The sequence below is a fragment of the Nannobrachium achirus genome (assembly GCF_963921795.1).
Source record: "Nannobrachium achirus genome assembly, chromosome: 24".
Lineage (NCBI taxonomy): Eukaryota > Metazoa > Chordata > Actinopteri > Myctophiformes > Myctophidae > Nannobrachium > Nannobrachium achirus.
Window position 1 is genome coordinate 6,520,322 of NC_137831.1, and position 22,180 is coordinate 6,542,501.

Below are 22,180 nucleotides of genomic sequence, written 5' to 3' on the forward strand. Positions count from 1 at the left end.
GACTGTAAGCTGCAGCGAGCTCAGAGAGGGTAACAGGAAAGGTGGGCACTAAAAACATTATGGGTACTGGTAGGGAATACTGGGCACTAAAACATTATGGACACTAGTAGGGAATACTGGGCACTAGGAAAATGTGGGCTCTAGGGAAATCCCTGGGCACCTGGAAAGGAGGGGGGGGGGGGGGCAGAAGAGTTGGCACTAGATAAGAGTGGGCTCCAGGAAAACTGGGCAAGTAGTTGGTACATTTATACATACATACTGTAGGGAGGAATGTGTGGTTAAAGGAGGATCAATGTAGGGGAGAGTGTTTTCTGCAGGTGTTTCAGTCCGAGTCCAGGTATGTGCTCACTGTAGTGAGTGCCTAAACCTAACCCTAATCCTAACCATAACCTCAGTAAAACTATGCCTAAAACTAACCCTAACCCTAACCAGAACCGGTGCGCATTTCCGAACGCACCCTTTGATACACTCGGACTGAAACACCAGCAGAAAACACTCTCCGTGAGAGACGGTGGATAGACAAATTAGACACAATGTTTCCAGCGGGACTGAACATGAAGGGGAGACTAATGTCCCTAGAGCAGTAGGCAGATAGAAACCCAGCAGAATCATCAACACATCTCACACCTGGAGAGAACAATAGGACAAGTGTCCTGATGGGCCATCAGAGGTCTTTCTCACCCAAGGTGTGATAAGTCAGGACCACTATGCTTAGTCTCCAAGGAGATCTATTGAAATGTAAAGTGAATAAGCTGTTGCTGTGGTTGAATAGCTATTGCTACTGTTGAATTGCTGTTGATGTACTGACACATTATCTGGTTTATTATTGTGATGTTTTATCTGCTTATTGTAAGTAAGTAAATTATCATGGCGTTTATCGTGCGCTTGCACAGGCCTTACGGCCTGGGCATAAATAGAACGATTACATTCACCACGGCTTCGTAACTCGCGCGGCCGGCCAAGGTCCGCTGGCCTTCGCGCCGCTTGCAATGTCGTGGACAACTGTAATCTATTATTGGGGGAGAATAGGGTGGTTAGTTATGAACAATGTATAAATCTGAAAGCCATTGGTATGCGGTCAGAAATAAGAACACTTCTGGCTCACGAAATTTGACCATCGTGCCATGCACAGTCTCACACATAAAACCCACAGGACATAAACTACAAGATGACCTGTAGGATTTTATGAACTAGGGGAACCAACCCAATTTAAAATTGCAACATTCTTTCTTTTTAAAAAACAAGATGGCGAAAGCACTTTTCTCTGCATCTTAGGCCTTGACTTGGCCTAGGACAATATATTGAAGTCTTCACTCCCTAACCTAACCTTTGCTAGTACCTCTGAGTTAAAAAGAAAGAATTAGCAAATAGTCCAATCACTTTCAATCATATTTTATCAGGAGATTCCAAACTTTAGGAACTCCTCAAATCATTTCTAAAGACAGAACAAAGAGGAGAGAAAAACAACTCTCCATTGAATGAGAACAACACAAAGGCAAACAAGCCACACCCACCAAACCAATTAAACAAAGGACTGAAACTAAAAGTCCGCCCCCTCCAAGCACATAAAGACTGGAGACCAGGGGACATCAAATCATTCTTTAACAGAATCCATTGCCTGACGAAGGACAAGCCAGTCCGAAACGTAGCATGCATCACGGAAGAGACCACAGGAGAGCAGAGAACCAGGGGAACTGGGGGCCTTCTAGGCCCAGACAGAACCCTGAAAGAACGGACCATCATCCCAGACGGGATCCAGAGTTCCAACAGGGACCGGCCAGAACAGACCACAGACCCAGAGGGCACCCTCAGGGAACAGGCCATCGTCCCAGAGGAGTGGGACGCTGGAGGGAACCGGAGTCCCAACAGCGGCCTCCCCGATGGGACAACAGACCAAACAGACACGAACAGGTGAGTAGGGTGAGGAACAATACACACACACACAACCACACAAACACTGCAGAAATGGATAACTTTAGGAAGACAATTAGAGTAATGAACCTTTATATTGGATTTTACATTTCAGCTGCTTAAGGAGAATGTCATCACATCTGAGACCGAGCTGGAGACGTTCAAGAGGCTTCTGACAACAGATTACCCAGAATGCTTAGAGAGCCAGAGGGAGGGAGTTCTGAACATCTCACTGCAACTCCTGAGGATCCTGAAAAAGGAGAAGCTGACTGACATCCTGGAGAGCAGTAAGAACCTCTTTGTTAACATCTTTAATATGATGAGAGCAGTAAGAAACTCTTTATTGAACTGTTGTTTAAACATGATCAATAATTTAGATAATAGGACGTATAGTTCAGTGGCTTCTGCTTTAGACACATGATCCCCTTTTAACTATGACCACATGACCACATCTATCAGAACATGGACTTAATGGTGTCCTTTGTTCTTTGGTCATTTAGAAACTCTTGCTCCAGTGTACAAACAACAACTCAAGTCTAATCTGAGGGAGAAGTTTCAGTCTTTGTGTGAGTGGAACACAAAACAACCAAACCAACCAACAACAATTCTGAATAAGATCTTCACAGAGCTCTTCATCACAATGGGAGGGAGGGGAGAGGTCAATAAAGAACACGAGGTCAGAAAGATTGAAACGGCATCCAGGAAAACAGCCAGACCAGAAACAACAATCAAATTTGAAGACATCTTTAAGCCTTTACCTGGACAAAATGAACCAATCAGAACAGTGATGACAACAGGAGTGGCTGGCATCGGTAAAACAGTCTTAGCACAAAAGTACGCTCAGGACTGGGCAGAAGACAAAGCCAACCAGGATATCGACTTTGTATTTCCTTTCACTTTCCGAGCACTGAATTTGTTGCTGAAGGAGAAGAAGAATTACAGCTTGGTGGACCTTGTTCATCGCCTGTTGGGTGAAACCAAGGAAGCAGTCATCTCCAGCATGAAAGGATCCAATGTTGTCTTCATCCTTGATGGGTTAGATGAGTTTAGGATTCCTCTACACTTCCAAAAAATCTGGACTGATGTCAAAAAGCCAACTTCGGTGAATGTGTTGCTGACCAACCTCATCAGTGGTCACCTGCTTCCCTCTGCTCGCATCTGGATAACCACACGGCCTGCAGCAGCTGAGCTGATCCCTAGAGATTATGTTGACAGGATGACAGAGGTTAGAGGCTTCACTGACCCCCAGAAAGATGAATACTTCATGAAGAGATTCAGTGATGATGAGAACCAGGCCAGAACAGTCACCTCACACATCAAGACATCACGAAGCATCCACATCATGTGTCACATCCCAGTATTCTGCTGGATCACTGCTTTAGTTCTGGAGGACATGTTGAAAACAGAGGAGAAAGGAGCTCTCCCAAAGACACAGACTGCAATGTACCTCCGCTTCATCGATGTTCAGTCCAAGCAGAAAATGTTCAAATATTCTGATTGTGTACCAGACCATAAGGCCCTTCTGTCTCTGGCAAAACTGGCTTTTGAACAAATGAAGAAAGGCAACGTTATCTTCTATGAAGCAGACCTGATAGAATGTGGCATTAATATCAGAGATGCAGCTGTGTACTCAGGAGTGTTCACCCAGATATTTAAAGAGGTGAATTGTGGGGGGGAAACGAAAGAGGTGTTCTGCTTTGTTCATCTGAGTGTTCAGGAGTTTCTCGCTGCTCTTTATGTCTTTGTCCGATTCATCAAAGATGGTGTCAACCTACTGTCAACCTCCACATGGTCCAAGCTATTTAGAGGCAAATCTAAGATCAAACACCTCTTCCAGAGTGCTGTAGACATGGCCTCACAGAGTAAAGATGGACACTGGGACTTGTTCCTCCGTTTTCTTCTGGGCCTCTCATTGGAGACCAATCAGAGTCTCTTACACAGACTGTTGGGACAGACAGGAAATAGATCACAAGCCAATCAGGAAACAGCCAAGTACATCAGAGAGAACAATCAGGAATCAGTCGAGGTCAGTGAGAATCCATCTCCAGAGAGCATCATTCTGTTGGGAGAGACAGGAAGTAGTGATGAGACCAATCAGGAAACAGTCGAGTACATCAAGAAGAAGATCAGGGAGAATCCCTCTCCAGAGAGAAGCATCAATCTGTTCCACTGTCTGAATGAGCTCAATGATCGTTCTCTAGAAGAGGAGATCCAACAGTCCCTGAGTTCAGGAAGTCTCTCCACAGAGAAACTCTCTCCTGCTCAGTGGTCAACTATAGCTGCCATGTTGCTGTCATCAGGAAAGGATCTGGATGTGTTTGACCTGAAGAAATACCAAGCTTCAGAGGAGGCTCTTCTGGGTCTGCTGCCACTGGTCAAAGCCTCGAGTAGAGCAGTGTAAGTGCACTGATAACTGGATACATTTAATATATTATAATTGTTCTATTATAGGAAAGATAATTCAAGCATTAAACCGTTTCAGCATTCCTCATATGACAAATAGTGAAAATAGCATGTGAGCTTGTAGACATGCTATTTTCTCTATTGTTGAAAAGAGAGAGAGAGAGAGAGTCTATGTTTGTATACATGCACAACAGAGTTGTAGAAAACAGAAGCAACATTTACAATTTATTTTGCTGGCAGATAGACTTGCAAAGAATTTTATGAAATTGGAATGACAACTTAATGGTAAAATAATGATAACATTGTTAATATAATACAAGATATAAATGACAAACTAGAAGAGAAAATTTCTAAGAGATTTTAAGTGTGCCTGCAGCTTGCTAAGTGTGTGCAACCTTGTGTAGCGGTTGGTGTTAGGATTAGCGTTAGATTTTTTTTGGTGTTAGCATTAGTGTTAGATTAGCATTAGATCTTTTTAACTCATTGAGTGCCAGCCTATCACCACTAGAGGGCGCCCAGTGACCAGAGAATAATAGAGATATGCTGGTAATGCATGCCCAAGCCCTGGAGCCATGACTTTTTTTACAAAGGAAAGGACACTTTCCTTTGTGCATGTACAGGAAGAGGATGAAGTTAGCTTGAAGTTAGCTATTGGCTACCAAGCATTTTAGAAGCCTTATTTTCGTCAACTTAGCCATGATTAAACCTTGCACACCTCATGCATGGGAAAAAAACAGAGAAGAATGAGCTCTAAAAAATCCAATGCAATCCTGGATTGCATTGGAGTGGATTTGTGCAGTTTGTTCACAGCTTTCAAACAAAAAAATCCGATTGGAAATCCGTTCAGGCATTCTTGAGATAATCGCCATTATGTTTTACATGTAATGTAAACAAAAATGGCTGCCCTGTATGTTAGATGGGGTTGTATGGGGGTGGAACATGCAAAATCGCGATTGAAATCATGTTCACCAGATTTGATGGGGTCCAAAAAAAAAAAAAAAAAATTCAAAAAAAATTTTTTCAAAAAAAAAAAAAAAAAAAATTTTTTTTTTTTTTTTTTTTTTTTTTAAAAGCCGAACTTGTTCGGGATCGGCACACTACGATACGCTAATAAAGCCGAACTAGTTCGGGATTGGCACTCAATGAGTTAACATTAGCATTAGCATCAGCTTAATTAACATTGCATTAGCTTTAACATTATCGACTGAACGACAAACGGTTCATGAGATATAGGGTCACTTCCTGTTTGGTGAGGGGCACTTCCTGTTTGGCGAAATAGGCCCCGATTAAGGTTAAGGACTCTTAATCAAGTCATTTGACGTCTCCCACAAGTCTGTACGACAAACGGTTCATAAGATATAGGGTCACTTCCTGTTTGGTGAGGGGCACTTCCTGTTTGGCGAAATAGCCCCAATTAAAGTCAAGGACTCTTAATCAAGTCATTTGACGCCACCCACGTGTCTGTACGACAAACGGTTCACAAGATAAAGGGTCACTTCCTGTTTGGTGAGGGGCACTTCCTGTTTGGCGAAATAGCCCCAATTTAGTTGAAGGACTTTTAATCATGTCATTTGACGCAACCCACGTGTCTGTACGACAAACGGTTCACGAGATCAAGGGTCACTTCCTGTTTGGTGAGGGGCACTTCCTGTTTGGTGAAATAGGCCCCAATTAAGGTTAAGGACTCTTAATCAAGTCATTTGACGCCTCCCACGCGTCTGTACGACAAACGGTTCATGAGATGTAGAGGCACTTCCTGTTTGGCGAAGGGCACTTCCTGTTAGAGGGGGCGGGGCTTAATCAATTACAGCTCATCCCTATTGGCCGGAAAAAGACCAAAGTTGTGTGTCCATTTTAAAGTTTAAGTGATGTTGCTAGGCAAAAGTATGTCAGAGTAATGTGGGGCCAAAGTTTCTGTTTTTTTATTTTTCAGAGTGCCCCATTCAAAGTCAATGGAGGTTTTTGAGCGTAGTTTTTTACGAATTACGTTGCCATGGTAACGTGGATCGGAAAGAAAAGTAATAGCACACCATTCCCGGCCGAGCCGCACATTTTGATATATATATTGCGGCGGTGGCGTAAATCGTGCAGCAGTTATTACGTGCCGAAATTTCCCCCATTCTAAGTCAATGGGGTTTTTGGGCGTCGTTTTTTGCGAATTACGTCGCAATGGTAACGCGGATCGGAAAGAAAAGTAATAGCACACCATTCCCGGCCGAGCCGCACGGTTTGATGTATATATTGCGGCGGTGGCGTAAATCGTGCGGCAGTTATTACGGCTCCAAATTTGTGGGATCATTATTAACTAGAAAAGAAAATTTCTACGAAATTTTAAGTGTGCCTGCAGCTCGCTAAGTCTGTGCAACCTTGTGTAGCGGTTGGTGTTAGTGTTTCGTTTTGAGAGGGTCGTTCCCCCTGAAAAACACGTTTTGGCATGAAACGGTTACGTTTTGCGCGTTTGTGGTGCCCCCTATGGGTCGAAGTGGAAATGCTTTTGGGTATATGTTCAGTATAGCGCCCCCCACTTGTGGTTAAAATTTGGTGTTGACTGGATGTTTCGTTTGTGATTTATGGCTAATTCTTACAAAACGGGCTCCTCCCGCTAACTTTGGAACCCTGTTACGGAAGAACGGTATGGACTATCAAAATATCGTTTAAATATGTTTATCGCATGAGTCCATAGATCGTGTGTATCGATTTTTGTGACATTTGGAGAACATATGTAGGAAAAGGAGCAAAAAGTGTGTTTTGAAGAAAATTCAAAATGGCGGAAAATCTATCCTGACGCAAATGGGCGTGGCCTATATGAGGAGATGCGTCATGACCCAAGGAATCCAGGGAAAAAGGAATTTTATTTTCCGACCCACGGTTCAAGAGTTACAGGCCGAAAGGTAAAGTGGACTGTTATAGCGCCACCATGAGGCCAACTGAGGAAATTATTTTTTATGTAATCCTTGATATCATTATAAATCTTCTCTCCAAGTTTTGAAACTGTAGCCCCTATGGTTTGCGAGGAAAAAAATATTAAATGTGAGTTTTTGCGATTCCCATTATAAGTCAATGGGTAAAATTAATTCACTAATAAATTAATATCACACGATTCCCGGCCGAGCCGCACGTTTTGATGTATATATTGCGGCGGTGGCGTAAATTGTGAGGCAGTTATTAGCGCACCAAATTTGTGGGATCGTCATTAATTAAGTATGGCGGATTACAATAAGTGTTTTGCCATTGCATGGCAGGCACACTTAATTAATTAACTAAGTATGGCGGATTACAATAAGTGTTTTGCCATTGCGTTGCATGGCAGGCACACTTAACTAACTAACTAACTAACTATGGCGGATTACAATAAGTGTTTTGCCATTGCATTGCATGGCAGGCACGCTTAATTAAGGTTAAGGACTCTTAATCAAGTCTTGATGCCAGCCACAAGTCTCTACGACAAACGGTTCATGAGATAAAGGGTCACTTCCTGTTTGGCGAGGGGCACTTCCTGTTTGGCGAAATAGGCCCAAATAAGGTTAAGGCGTCTTAATCAAGCCATATGACACCATCCACGCATCTGTACGACAAACGGTTCATGAGATTTAGAGGCACTTCCTGTTTGGCGAAGGGCACTTCCTGTTACAGAGGGGGTGGGGCTTAATCAATTACAGCTCGTCCCTATTGGCCGGAAAAAGACCAAAGTTGTGTGTGCATTTTAAAGTTTAAGTGACGTTGCTAGGCAAAATTATGTCAGAGTAATGTGGCGCCAGAGTTTCTGGTTTTTTTTCAGAGTCCCCCATTCAAAGTCAATGGAGGTTTTTGAGCGTAGTTTTTTACGAATTACGTTGTCATGGTAACGCAGATCGGAAACAAAAGTAATAGCACACCATTCCCGGCCGAGCCGCACATTTTGATGTATATATTGCGGGGGTGGCGTAAATCTTGCGGAAGTTATTACGTGCCGAAATTTCCCCCATTCTAAGTCAATGGGGTTTTTGGGCGTCGTTTTTTGCGAATTACGTCACAATGGTATCGCGGATCGGAAAGAAAAGTAATAGCACACCATTCCCGGCCGAACCGCACGTTTTGATGTATATAGTGCGGCGGTGGCGTAAATTGTGCGGCAGTTATTACGTGCCGAAATTTGTGGGATCATTTTTTTATTTTTTATTAAGTATGGCGGATTACAATAAGTGTTTTGCCATTGCGTTGCATGGCAGGCACACTTAATTAATGACTTAATTAAGTATGGCGGATTACAATAAGTGTTTTGCCATTGCGTTGCATGGCAGGCACACTTAATAATGTTAGCATTGTTAATATACAATATAAATTACTAATTACATGTTTATTTAAAACAAAATACAAACATATTGATTTAATTAATCCATAAACGTTTGTTTCTCCAGGGTGAGTGACTGTAACCTGTCAGAGAGATGCTGTAAGGAGTTATCATTAGTTCTCTCCAACTCCTCTAGTTTGAAAGAAATTGATCTCAGTGACAATAGATTGACCAATTCTGGAGTGAAAAAACTCTCTGCTGGACTGGGGAGTCGAGACTGTACACTGGAGATACTCAGGTCAGTATTCCTGAACATGTACAGAACACCATTCATATCCTGGTTTAAATACATGTGGAGGTTACCTTGATTAATTGATTCACATTTAATTGCGACCATATGAGAAATGGCACATCATGTCTTCGTCCGTCTGTCCGTCCGTGTACTAGGGTTGTACATTTTCCATAATTTTAAACCACGGTTTATGCCCTCCAAAAAACCCGTACACAGTTTTACACAGTTTTATACATTTTAATATGTCGTCGTCTCCACTTTTAGTCCAGTAATTTTAGGCTAAACCTAAAAGAAATTGCACTAGTAGCAAACTCAACTGATTTTGTATGATCAATATGTCCTTAGTGAGAGAAAAAAAGTCCCAAGGAATCCCATCACAGAAAGTTTTGAAAACTACCTACCTACCTTCACTTACTATACACTACACTATAAAGGAAAAATTACTCCCAAAAAATCTGCTTTAAGTGGGATGTGAGGGGTCAAATTAGGGGTTTTAATTATTTTGAATCCATTGCAAGCATTTTCTTTGCACGAAAAACATTCCTTGGGCATGAAATGGCCCCTCAAAACGATGGTTTAGTGATGAGTCATCAATTTTCAGTCTCTTGGGGTCCGTTTTTAGCCCAAGGAATGTTTTACATGCAAAACAAATGCTTGCAATGGATTCAGAATAATTAAAAACCCCTAGTTTGACCCCTCACATCCCACTTAAAGCAGTTTTTTTGGGAGTCATATTTTCCTTTATAGTGTAGTGTATGGTAAGTGAAGGTAGGTAGGTCGTTTTCAAAACTTTCCCGTGATGGGATTCCTTGGGACTTTTTTTCCCTCACTAAGGACATAATGAGGATACAGAATCAGTTGAGTTTGCTACTATTGCAATTTGTTTTAGGTTTTTTCATATAATGACTGGACTATTTAACCAAGCTGCTTTTCTGATACACGCAGACTGAAGGAAAGGGACTCCCTTCCTTCCCCTGTCGGCTACTATATAGCGACAAGCTGACTAACTTAGCCATTAGCTCGGCCATATGACTGCGCAGCCCATTCTCAGCCCGTCTGCTACAACCCCCCGGCACCTTATGTCAGACACGAAGGGAGAGTCTTTGTGCGCATGCACCAACACGTGTTTACTGGAATATTTTCCAGTCACAGCTAGGGAATCGAACCTGAGTCTCAGTTTTAGACAACGTGGATAATAACGGAACACAGTCCCTTCTTTGAGCCGTATTCAGACGCGGAAGCAGTCCCCTGGTCAAAATGTACTATTCTGTCCATAACGGCACATAATTTGGTAACGCCGCTGAGTCGGCTCATGCGCCGTTCGCACCGATCGCCGCGGCGACTTGGTCGCTACCGCTCCCTCGGCGGTGGCTCCCGGGGCTCATCAACGCCTGAGACGGTGCAGCTTCGTCGTTTATAGTGGCGTGAACAGTAACGTCGGGTGGCTGGTAAACCCTTCACAGTGGTATCGAATCTCGACGCATTACAGCGCGTCAGTTGTTTGACGCATTGGAGGTGAGAATATGTTGGACTGCATCACGTGCCGAAAATAGCAGATCTACAAGCTTGTGGCTCGTTGACCTTGTGACGCGTTGTGAGCTTGTAGATCCGCTGTTTTTCTCTACAAGCTAAGCCTCGCCTCTGTAGTCTGTATTTAGTTAGAGCTGTGATATTTCTTTTGAGACCTCCCTCCAGCTGTTACTGATGCGTGATTTCTGCCGCTTCCGTAAACACGTTCACAATCACGTGTATGCACAGTCAGATGCTGCGTCACATAACATGCGGTTTCACCAGTTTGGCTTTCGAGACTGTCAACATTATATAACACTGTATTAAACCGTTAAAACGAAATACCGTACAACCCTACCATGTGCTCTTTTTTACATTCTATACTATGGGTTCGTTTGACACTCTGAAATCACACTTTGACATCACTGTGATGTCAGGGGAACCACACTAACAGAATCTTTTTATGCCCTTATGGAGATCCCTGATGTCATCAATATTAAGCCCTAACAGGACTTCATATGGGAATGCCCATATATGGAGGAGGAAAGCCCATATATACATAGATGTCATAGATGTCATAGGACTTTTACATAACGAATAACTGAGTAAGCATGTTTGGGGTCTCACAGCATATCTCATACAGTACATGGATCACCATATATGGGTACCAGGGGTCTCCATATATGGGTAACTGGTTCGATATACATCACTGGCATGACCTCGTCATGCCATGTGTTTCCCTTAGGCATCACACACACACACACACACACACACACACACACACACACACACACACACACACACACAGAGAGAGAGAGAGATCACAGGGGGCACAGTTACACCAGAGGGAAAATAAAAGATGCATAGAGTAACCAAAAATACTAATGACTTTTGACCGACTTCAAACACAATAACAATCATGTTACGTGTGTGTGTGTGTGTGTGTGTGTGTGTGTGTGTGTGTGTGTGTGTGTGTGTGTGTGTGTGTGTGTGTGTGTGTGTGTGTAGCTTGTCAGGCTGTATGGTCTCAAAGAAAGGCTGTTCTGCTCTGGTCTCAGCTCTGAGATCCAACCCCTCCCACCTGAAAAAGCTTGATTTGAGCCGTAATCACTTGAGAAACCGTGAGGAGGTGGTGAATCATCTCTATGCTGGAGTGGAGGATCCAGGCTGGGCATTGAAGACTCTCGTAGCGAAAGACATGCTGCCAATCAGTGCCAATGGCTTCTAGTAGGTTTAGAGGAGGGAAATCATACTCTGATGCTGTACAGCAGGGCTTTTCAACTGATCTGTAACCTCCTAGACAATTTGAAGAGTCCCTCACATCAATTGTAAACATTAATATGAATTCTGGTGCTTATTGTGAAAAATGCACTCTCCACTCCATCACAACATGGTTGATGCCTACCATGTCTGTACTGACTGACAGACAGTAAAGGTCACACTATTTGTAAACTTAAAGTGTTAGTTCACCTATTTTTGACATAAAGCTGTGTGAAATACTTGCCATTAAAATAGTGGTTACGAATGTATTAATTCATTACCAGAGTCCCGTGGTCAGAGTTCTGGTCAGTTTTTGATGAATATAAAGTAGTTCCGGTGATTTGGTAGGGGCTCATGGCCCAATCATTAAAAATAGATGAATCCACAAAACTAGCGTCACTTGTATTGTTGACCAGTTTCTACCAAATAGACCAACTTTCGTTCAACTTTGACCCCTCTGTCACATGGTACTATTTTTTGTGTCCAGTCACACTACGCCGCTGCAACATATTTCCCCAAAACAAGGTGCTTTGCAGTCAGCTGATCAGAACGTAACCTCGCTCTATATGGTAGAAATAGGCCAACAATACAAATGACGCTAGTTTTGTGGATTAATCTATTTTCAATGATTGGGCCACGCCAAATGGCCCCCACCCCATTGGAACTACTTAATATTCATCTAAAACTGACCAGAACTCTGACCACGGGACTCTGGTAATCAATTAATAAATGTTTTTCATATATATATATATATATATATATGTTACAGTTAGTTTGGGTAACTCAGTTAGATTGGGGTAGGAGCGCTTGTTTTTGTTCACCTCATGTCCCAGTGGTAGAGCATTTGACTGCATTAGTCCCACGCTGGTGAATGCTACTATGCCTAAACCTAACCCTAACCCTAAACCTTACCCTAACCCTAACCCTAACCCCTAACCCTAAACCTAACCCTAAACCTTAGCCTAAACCTAACCCTAACACCTAACCCTAAACCTAAACCTTACCCTAAACCTAAACCTAACCCTAACCCCTAACCCTAAACCTAACCCTAACCCTAAACCTAACCTCAGTAAAACTATGCCTAAACCTAACCCTAATCCTAACCCTAACCTCAGTCAAATTATTCCTAGTTCCCCGAAGGAGGCGGCGCCTGCTCCACATTGTGCACAAAAACGAGCGCTCCTGTTCTCAATCTAACTGAATCTCAAACTAACTGTGACATATATATATATATATATCTGTTTATTAAAGATTTTCCTTTTTTACAAAAGTACAAAAGTTTCAAAGTTTAAATTTTCACAAAATGTACAGATGTAACAACAACAACCCCAAGAAAAAGACAAAGCATTACAACACAAAACAAAAAAATAAATAAATAAACAAGACAAAAAGAAAAACACGGCAGATGGCGAAACGCAGCAGCAGCAGGGCCACACGGACGATGTCACAATCCATCACCTTACAGCTTAATAATAACAACATGATTTGAGCAGACACAGCAACTGTCCCCAGGGGGCAGCTCAGTACTGTTTGATCACTTCATCTTCTCTAGCATAGCTATAATGGGCAACCATGTTTTTTGAAATACAGCTTCTTTGTTCGACAGAGTAAACCTTACTTTTTTCTAAATGCAGCACACCTCCCAGCTCTTTCAATCAATCAATCAATCATATTTATTGTGTGCCCAACCTGGTGCCACTACACCAAACAGTGCAGTTAAAGGGTCAGGGGGAAAGTCTCTTTCATAAGCCTTTGCCAGGAAGTCAAATATTTGGCTCCAGAAATGTTGCAGTTTATGACTGAACGAATTGGTGAACTAGGGTTCCTTGATCAATAGAGCATTTCATATACATAGGAGAAGAATTTGGAAATATCTTATTTAGTTTAGTTGGGGAGAAATACAACCTATGTACAATTTTAAATTGAATCAGAGAGTGTCTGACATTGACTGAACTATTGTGAATCTTGTTAATACATTCTTCCCAGATCTCATCCGAATTAATAAATGTTTAACCACTGTTTTAATGGCAAGTATTTCACACAGCTTTATGTCAAAAATAGGTGAACTAACACTTTAACAAAGCCAAAACTATGTATACACCAGTAATTACTCTGAAGTAACCGACATGTGTGGCTAAATTAAAATATTAAATTACATTAAGTTCTTTAAGACTATAGTTGAATAACCATGCTGTATGGTGTTTAATGTTTCATGTTTTCATGTTTAATGTTTCATGTTTTTTTATTCTTCTTTTTAAAAACAAATTAGAATAGTGATCAATCTACAAACTCACAAAACCACGTTGTGAGGTTGCAAGCTAAAGCGGCAAGTCGCTGTGTTGAGCTTTGCGAAGTCCACTTAAGCCGACTCAGCGCCGTCCAAGTTATGACCGATAGCGACAGAATTCTAAATCTTTGTCCCCCTGACTTTCGGCACCTCAGCTAGATCCAAGTGAACACAGCGGAGCGATCCCTACCTCCGGTTCAGCCAATCACAAGCCGCGGCTGACAAGGCATTGTGTACAAAAACAATAATCGCATCCAGGGGTGCCTCCGAATACTTTGATAATATTTGGAATTGATCAATATCACTTCGGTTTAAACACTTTACTACTAGTAAAAACAGACCTGAGTTGCCTGCAGTACACCAAGTCTCTTCACAAAATAAAGCAGATCAAGGGTAGGGTTTTGTGATGTCAAATTATCTTTTATGTAGAACTTAGAATGAGACTGAAGCCACCAAAATGATCGATTTAACATGTCAACAGTTAGTTAAATTAAATAATAACACTGCAGGCTCCTGTCCCTATCTCTCTCCCTGAGAAATAAAATAAAAAGGAAACAGACCAACAAGAAAATCAACAATAATAATGTATTTATTAGTCAGGCACAATGCCGTGATTTGAAATTTGTTCTCCAGCCCCCCCAATCCAACCCTTGATGCTGAGTGCCAAGCAGGGAGGCATTGGGTTCCATTTTTACAGTCTTTGGTATGACCCGACCAGGGAATCGGACCTCCAACCTCCCAGTCTCAAGGCGGACACTCTAACCACAAGGCCACTGAAGTGTTGTTTTGTCAATCCCCCTCCCCACCCAAACAATTCCCCAAGTCCTTTTAACTCCCCTTATTCTGCCCAGTTAGGGTGCACGGTACCACAAACTTGACAGTAGCCAAACTCCTTTTCACAAGGGTCAGGATTAGCCTCTTGCTCCTTTAATTTCTCACAGGTGAAAATGGAGCGAAAACTGAAACAAATTCAAAAATACAAAATTACTGATCTATACAGATGATATTGTGTACACTGCTTATTAAACAATTATTTCCAGACATAACATTCAAATAATACAATCTCCTATAGTAATACAAGCAGAAATATTACTTACAGCATTGCATCGAAGGAACTCAAAGAACAAGAAAGAAAAGTCATATCAGGAGACAAAACCATGTATTGTATGCTACAGGAGACAAAAAACATGTCTGCACTCTCCAAGCAACATGTAGCTTCTGCCCAGAGCCTCTGCTAATCAACAAAGTCACAACACCTGCTTTGATTAGTAACTTCACTGCACCTGCTGAGGTTATGTAAGGAGTGTTACAAATAAACCTGTCAATAGGGGTCACTGTTTTACTTGTCAAAATGATAAATCTGCCCTGAGGCAGAACACCCCTTAAATAATTCCCAAAATGTAAACAATAAACAGTTCAGGCGCACCGCACACGGGTGGATTAATAGATCAATAAAGTCTGCGTTAGCGTCCTCTTCACCCCGCGGCCACAAACCAAAACGAAAATTACTGTCTTAACGCGCGGGGTACCCCTTTTTAATCGCTTGTTCAAAAGAACGTGGCTTGGGTTTATCTCACCGGCCGCTGCTCTGCTTCCTCGTCCACGCGACACGCCGGCCAGTGTCTCGGTTAGAGTCCAATGCTCAGGATCCCACAGCAGCAACAAACTTTACCACGCTCTCCTCCTCCGTAGAATCCACGGTTCTTGACGGTTGGCTGCAGCCTACATTAGCGCTAAACTTTTTGCATCTAATTCATAAGCTGGCACCAGTCGGAGATCTGCATTCACCCGTCACCCACATTGGTTCTTGGTTCAATTTCCCCCCTCCCCCGTACCACACCTTCTAATTGTAAACTCTGGTAGCATCAATCAGATAATCACCACTCCCCAATCAGACCCATTACTCATTATGAATGGAAATATCACCCGTTTTCATTCATTTCAAAGCTTCTCACATGTTACATATACGTTTAAATGAAATAACATGCCTACTGTCAAGAGGACTTTGCCATATAACAATGTGCTTTTGTCACAACTTAGATTTGCTATTTTCAATGTCCTGTAATGGAAACAGATATTTGGTCAAGTTTTCTTCATGACATACTGGGCCCTATTATGATCCAGGTCTTATGCCTTATGCCTTAACTTCTTTACCTTTTTTTCACTATTTTGAAAAACATTTTTAAATACTTCAAATGCTGATCTACATCTGCACGTTGTGAACTTCCAGATCAGCTTAAAAAACAAAAACAAAATTGTAAAAAAAGGCAAAGAAGTTAAGGCATAAGGCATAAGACCTGGTTCATAATAGGGCCCACTGTATCTTAGAAGGAAGGATTTACGAACCCATGACATAAATGTAAGGTACTGTAAAGTAACCATATAATTCAGGGGTGTCGTGGATGAAAACGTTATTTACAGACATGTTTTAGAATCTCTACTATAGACTATGAAGGCCTGACTTTGTCTTATTCCTCCCACAGTGTGGGGAGTCCTCGTGGCCGTCATCAAGTTCCTCAACAAATTATGTGACACTGACACAACTGTACACCTTCCAGGCCACATTCACTGAACCTCTCTAGGCTGGGTTCAACTGTTGCTATATAGGCTCCTCAGTGTCTTTGTGTTAGATATAGGAGGAGGGTCAGGAGGTCAGAGGTCACACACACACACACACACACACACACACACACACACACACACACACAATCAAAGCCTAAATAGACCGATATAGTTATTTTTTACATTGGTTTACTGGTTTACATTTTATTGTAAATAAATTGATTGACAGCAGGGATGGACAAAGTACATTTACTTGATTACTGTACTGAACTACTTTTGTTTTTTCAATCTCATGACTTAAACTCATAATTACTATTATTATGCTACATTTAAATATTAATATTGAACTTGTACATCTCTATAGAGCATCGCAGCGGAAGTGGATGCCTGGTGTCACTACGTCATTCCCCATTCATTTTCGCCATAGACTTTTACAAAAATATTTATAACAATTATGTTAAGCCTCGAACCAAGCCATCCAGGATGGAGGTGAATCATGACCATATAACCTTTGATCCTATGTGAAAACATATTTTAATATTACATTATTTGATATACTACATTTAATAACTACCCTTTGTTTAGCGATTTTCAAAATGTTCTTTTCATAGAAAAAAAGGTTATATGGTCATGATTCACCTCCATCCTGGATGGCTTGGTTCGAGGCTTAACATAATTGTTATAAATATTTTTGTAAAAGTCTATGGCAAAAATGAATGGGGAATGACGTAGTGACACCAGGAATCAACTTCCGCTGCGATGCTCTATATTTCTAGTGAAAATAGCAGATCTACAAGCTCACAACGCGTCACACCTGCAACACTTTGTGAGCTTGTAGGTCTGCTATTTTCATTTTTTTTTTATCTTTGACTTGTTTTGGAAAAACATTTTAGAGCAATGAATACATTGATTTAAAAAATATAAAGTATTTTTTAATTGTGTTTTTGAACCCTTGGCCTTGAGTATAGAGTATAGAGATGTGTCCAGTGTCTCAGGAGGTAGAGCAGCCGCTAAGGAAACAGAGGGTTGCTGGTTCTATCCCGGGCTTCCCTAGAGTTAGTGTTGAAGTGTCCTTGAGCAAGACACTGAACCCCTGATTGCTCCCACTTCAGTTCAGTACTCAGTAACTGTCCACCACTGCTTGTATGAATACAATGTAATGATGATTATTTTTACACTTTGTAAATATGCTTCATATGGGCTTCAGAGTGTGAAGATTGACCCATGTTTTGTTTTGCATTTGTTTCTCATGTTTAACATACGAATCCATCAATAATGCATGGAACAGTACATTTATAATGGAATGTTGTTGTTATGTTGTGTTGCTTTTTTACACTCTTACACACCATTCTCCTCCTGGTTTCTGACTGCTCACATCTTTATCTGTTTGCTTCTAATGGCTGTGGAGATTGACCCAACAGTTTTGAAGATATGGCTTATAGAATGATACCATGCAGAAATACTAGTACTGAGATTTTCAACTTTTAAGATGTAATTATAACCTGCAATGACCTGACTCCGCCACATGGGGAGTAGAGAGTAGAATTCAATTCAAAGAAGCTTTATTGGCATGAGAAAACAAACGTTTACATTGCCAAAGCAAGATGGCTCTGTACCCTAAAATGCTTTTATTTAGCCTGTCAAAAAATAATTGTATTACTTAAATTGATTACTGAATTCCATTATAATGCACAGTGGTGAAAATGTACTCTAATGTTTTACTCAAGTAAAAGTACCAATAAATACCACAATATAAAAAGGCCCGCTCTGTGTTCAAAATGTTCCAAGTCTGGTTGATGTGTATTTTGGAAATACTCCAGTAAAGTAACTAAGTACATTTATGTAAAGTACTGTATAAGTACACTTGAGTTAGGCTATTTGTACTTTACTTTAGAAAATCCAATTTCCAATATTTTAACTTCTACTCCACTAGGCCTACATTTATTTCAAAACTTTAGTTATTACTTTGTAGATTTTGATTTAGGCCTACAAAACATACATTAACTACTTCAGCTGTAGCCTATACATTTTGGCCATTCGAAAATAGCTCACATTGTGAGCTGGTAGATCTGCTATTTAAAAAATATATTTATTTAATACCGGACTTCTGCTTGTAACAGAGTATATCTAAATTCCATTAGGCTACTGATACTTTTACTTTAAGGAGGACTTTGCCACTTTTCAACCCATCTTCATATAATAGGTCCTCACTAATGTTCATAATAAAATAGCACACATTTGTTTCTACTCGGTCCAAGTCTCTTAGGAGAGCTGTGGGAAGCTCAGAAATCCATCGTCTTGTGACCCCCCCCCCCCCCCCCCCCCTCTTTGGCTAGAGGGCCAAATAAAAAAATCACCCGGCGCCATCTCTAAAAATTAACTTTTGATCCAGATGACTAAGAAGACACCAAACGTAAACTTTGGATATATTTGGTGTTTGTAATTTTTACATACACAAAAGTTAAAACACATCACTCTGAATCAGGTTAGTAATTATCTTACAGGATTAAAATCTGAAAGAGGGCATGTTCAACTTTCAGAAAAATCTTTTATTTACAATTAATGACATTTGGTGAGAAACATTAGAATTGATACTATACAATCATGATGTCAAATTGTATTTTGTTTTGAATTGTATTACTTATATTTGCAACTGAAATATGATTTAGGACCAGACTTGTACAGTATAGCTTACTTCTACTCAAGCCAAAGTGATTCTTTTATATTTAATTCACCCTGAGTACATGTAATTTTTCTCTATGCTGGTGAACCTTTAACCGCCATAAGCTTTTCGTATCTTTATATTTTTGCTTATTTTACAAGATATTGTAACGACCCTGCAAGATATCGGGTCGTAACCCGCCATGCCAAGCAGGCTAGCCTTCTTGGCGTTGCCGGTTGCTTGCCTTGTCTGCTGAGTGGGGGGCTGGAGTTTGTCTCCCGTAGGAGGCGAACTGCTCCACTCAGTCTGCTAAACGTTACAATATGCTGTATTATGTCATGGGGACACAAATGGCACGGCATACTAGGAATGACCCAACTGGCCCTGGTGAAGGTAGGTGTGTTGGGAGAACAGGCAGCCTGTGCCGAACAGGACAGGACAACGACCACCAACTCCCAACCATGTCCGAGTGGACATGGTGTACAATGATGCACAAATGCATTTGTGTCTCCATCCGGAATAAATGGGGGTACATTTATAATAATCAAATTGTTGTCTTAGGAATGCGACAAAAACAAAAACTAATTGAACTCAAGTCTCCATAGGGTGAGTAATTGATAGAAAAGAAAAGTCATTATGAGGGTGGAATACTCCTTTATTGGATTGTGCTTCAGGACCTGCAGCACACACACACAGTGGAGAGAGTCACAGCCCCAGCCTGAAGCCTCAAAACTCTGGTATCTCCCTCTGACCATAAAGATAATTCTCTGGTCTGATGGTTAATATATTGGACTTTCATGTGGGAGGTCCAGGCTTGAAACCCTGCTGTTACACACATGCACTCACACTCTACAATACAAAGTGAAGGTGGTCTACATGCGCACTATAGCCTTGTACCAAAGAAGAGCACCTTGTTTGATTTTTTACTCTTTGCCAAAACCATGCACTCCTTTTCTGTGTTTTCTTTTCGAACAAGGTTGTGTTGTATGTTGTTGTTCTGTTGACTGAATTCATTTTATATGTTCTGATGTACACACACTCTCTCACCTCCCCGCGAGGACGTTTTTCCCATCGGAGCTGAGCCGAGGCTACGCCCAAGGCGGAAGTGCTTCTCTTGCTGTTTTGACAAAACCATGACGGAGGTGCGCTGTCTCATGGTTTCTGTAGGAGGCCAAACGTGACACAAACAGCTAACAGATGGTTCATTGATAGAGACATTGGTGCAAGTTTTGATCTTGTACTGGCATGGTATCTTTCATTAAAGGGTGAATTCAGCTGAATGAATAGTGAGAGACCATGATGAGTAGTAACTCTGTAGTGCAGTGAATAAAGTGTAGGTCATATAAGCAGGAGGTCCCGGGTTCAATGTCTGCTTTATTACTTCTACCCGTCTTTCACTGAAGAACGTGCAAGCAGAAACTTTAGCCCCTCCTGTTGACGGAGTAGCCCCCCATTGTGACGCGTTGTGAGCTTGTAGATCGGCTATTCTTGGTGAAGATAGTTGTTGGAGATGGAAAAAGAACTCATCAAGTAAAGTGCAAATCAGGTCTGTTTTACTAAGCATAGTGAAGTGATATTGATATAGTGATGAATTCCAAATTATTATCATCTCTCTGCACCCCTGGACTGGCATCACGCCACCCCAGGGTGCCCTGTCACCCACTTTGAAAACCCCTGTACAAGAGAACAGTTCAAGTAGTATTATTGTATGTATTTTAGAAAAGCCTTATGGACAGGCGATGTCAATGCATCAGGTTTGTCCAATTTAATTGTGACGTACGAACATAACATAACTCTTGCTTTTGGAATGTTTTCACTCTGTATCTAAATTCTATGAGCCAAATAAATAACCTTTCTCAATAATCTTTGTGAGAGAGAAATGAATATTTCATTAACAGAAGGTTCCTGGTTCAGATCCACATCATAATACTGATATTTAACTGAAGTGCTAAAGAACAGGTTAAATATGAACCATGCCACAGTGGTGCAGTCGTTATGATACAGCTCCAACAATCAGAAAGTTCATGGTTCAAGAGTGCTTTTTCCATTCAATGTTTTATCTGACTCTTGTGGTCTGTATCTAGTCTTTCACTTAAAAGAGACTATTTTGACAAGTAGAATAGTATTTAAACCATATATGATATGAAGTGAAATATACTCAATATAGTAGTGTCCTTGATTTTATGGCTATTATTTGAGTTAACAAATAAAAATGTCTTTAATTGGAATCCCCCTTCTAGTTAAACAAAATACAGTACAATGATTCTGTGAATGATTCTTGAATGTAACTCAATGTTATAGAATAGTTTTTAAGGTTGAAATCATTCTGAGAATATTATTTGAATCCCACAGAAAAATGTAAGAACTTTTTATAGAGCTGAGTAGTTGACTCCACCCCTTTACCTTGATCGGTCAAATAAGTTGGTCACCTAATATGCAAAGTATGCTGGGAAAAGCATGCTTCTAGGTTTCCAGGGGCATTTTCTAAGCTTTCGGGAGCAAAAAAACGTTTGTTATATCCACGTGTCTGCCTCGGCAAGCTGACTGACACGTCAGAATTTGATTTGTCCGAATTTGAGCCTAAACCCTAACCTTAACTGTTAGGGTGCTAGGTTAGGGTTGAGCTCCCTCTTCTGACCACGTGATGTGATAAGAAAGAATAGTTTCTGTCAGGATGAGTTGACTATGCTTATCTCTGCTGTTTTAGTTGTGATTTAACATGTAATGTGTTATGAATACTCTGGGTTAAAGTGTGTTAATGAACCTTAAATAGGATCAAAATAACTATTACAGTTTAAACATATAGAAATAAACATATAGAAAAACTGCCAAAGTTCTTGGCTAGAACCTGACATATCAATCTTATATCACTCTTGCATTTCAATTCAATATTTTACTGAGAAATGTGGTTTCTTGGTTTGAAACCAGCAAAAACATTTCTCCAAGTTTTACCTGGGTCTTCTTTTTATTATAAATTGCTAAATAAACCCAGCCTAGGCATAACTTCAATGGTGTAGCGTTTAA

At 41.0% G+C, this 22,180-nt stretch overlaps 1 protein-coding gene across 1 annotated transcript; it reads left to right on the forward strand.

Moving 5' to 3' along the window:
- Positions 1 to 1,650: 1,650 nt before the first annotated feature.
- Positions 1,651 to 4,312, forward strand: LOC308279921 (protein NLRC3-like; the record flags this gene model as incomplete). Its single annotated transcript, XM_080720142.1, has 3 exons — positions 1,651 to 1,911; positions 2,027 to 2,198; positions 2,412 to 4,312. 3 exons carry the CDS (start codon positions 1,651 to 1,653, stop codon positions 4,310 to 4,312), a joined length of 2,334 nt encoding a protein of 777 aa, XP_080576268.1.
- Positions 4,313 to 22,180: the final 17,868 nt, after the last annotated feature.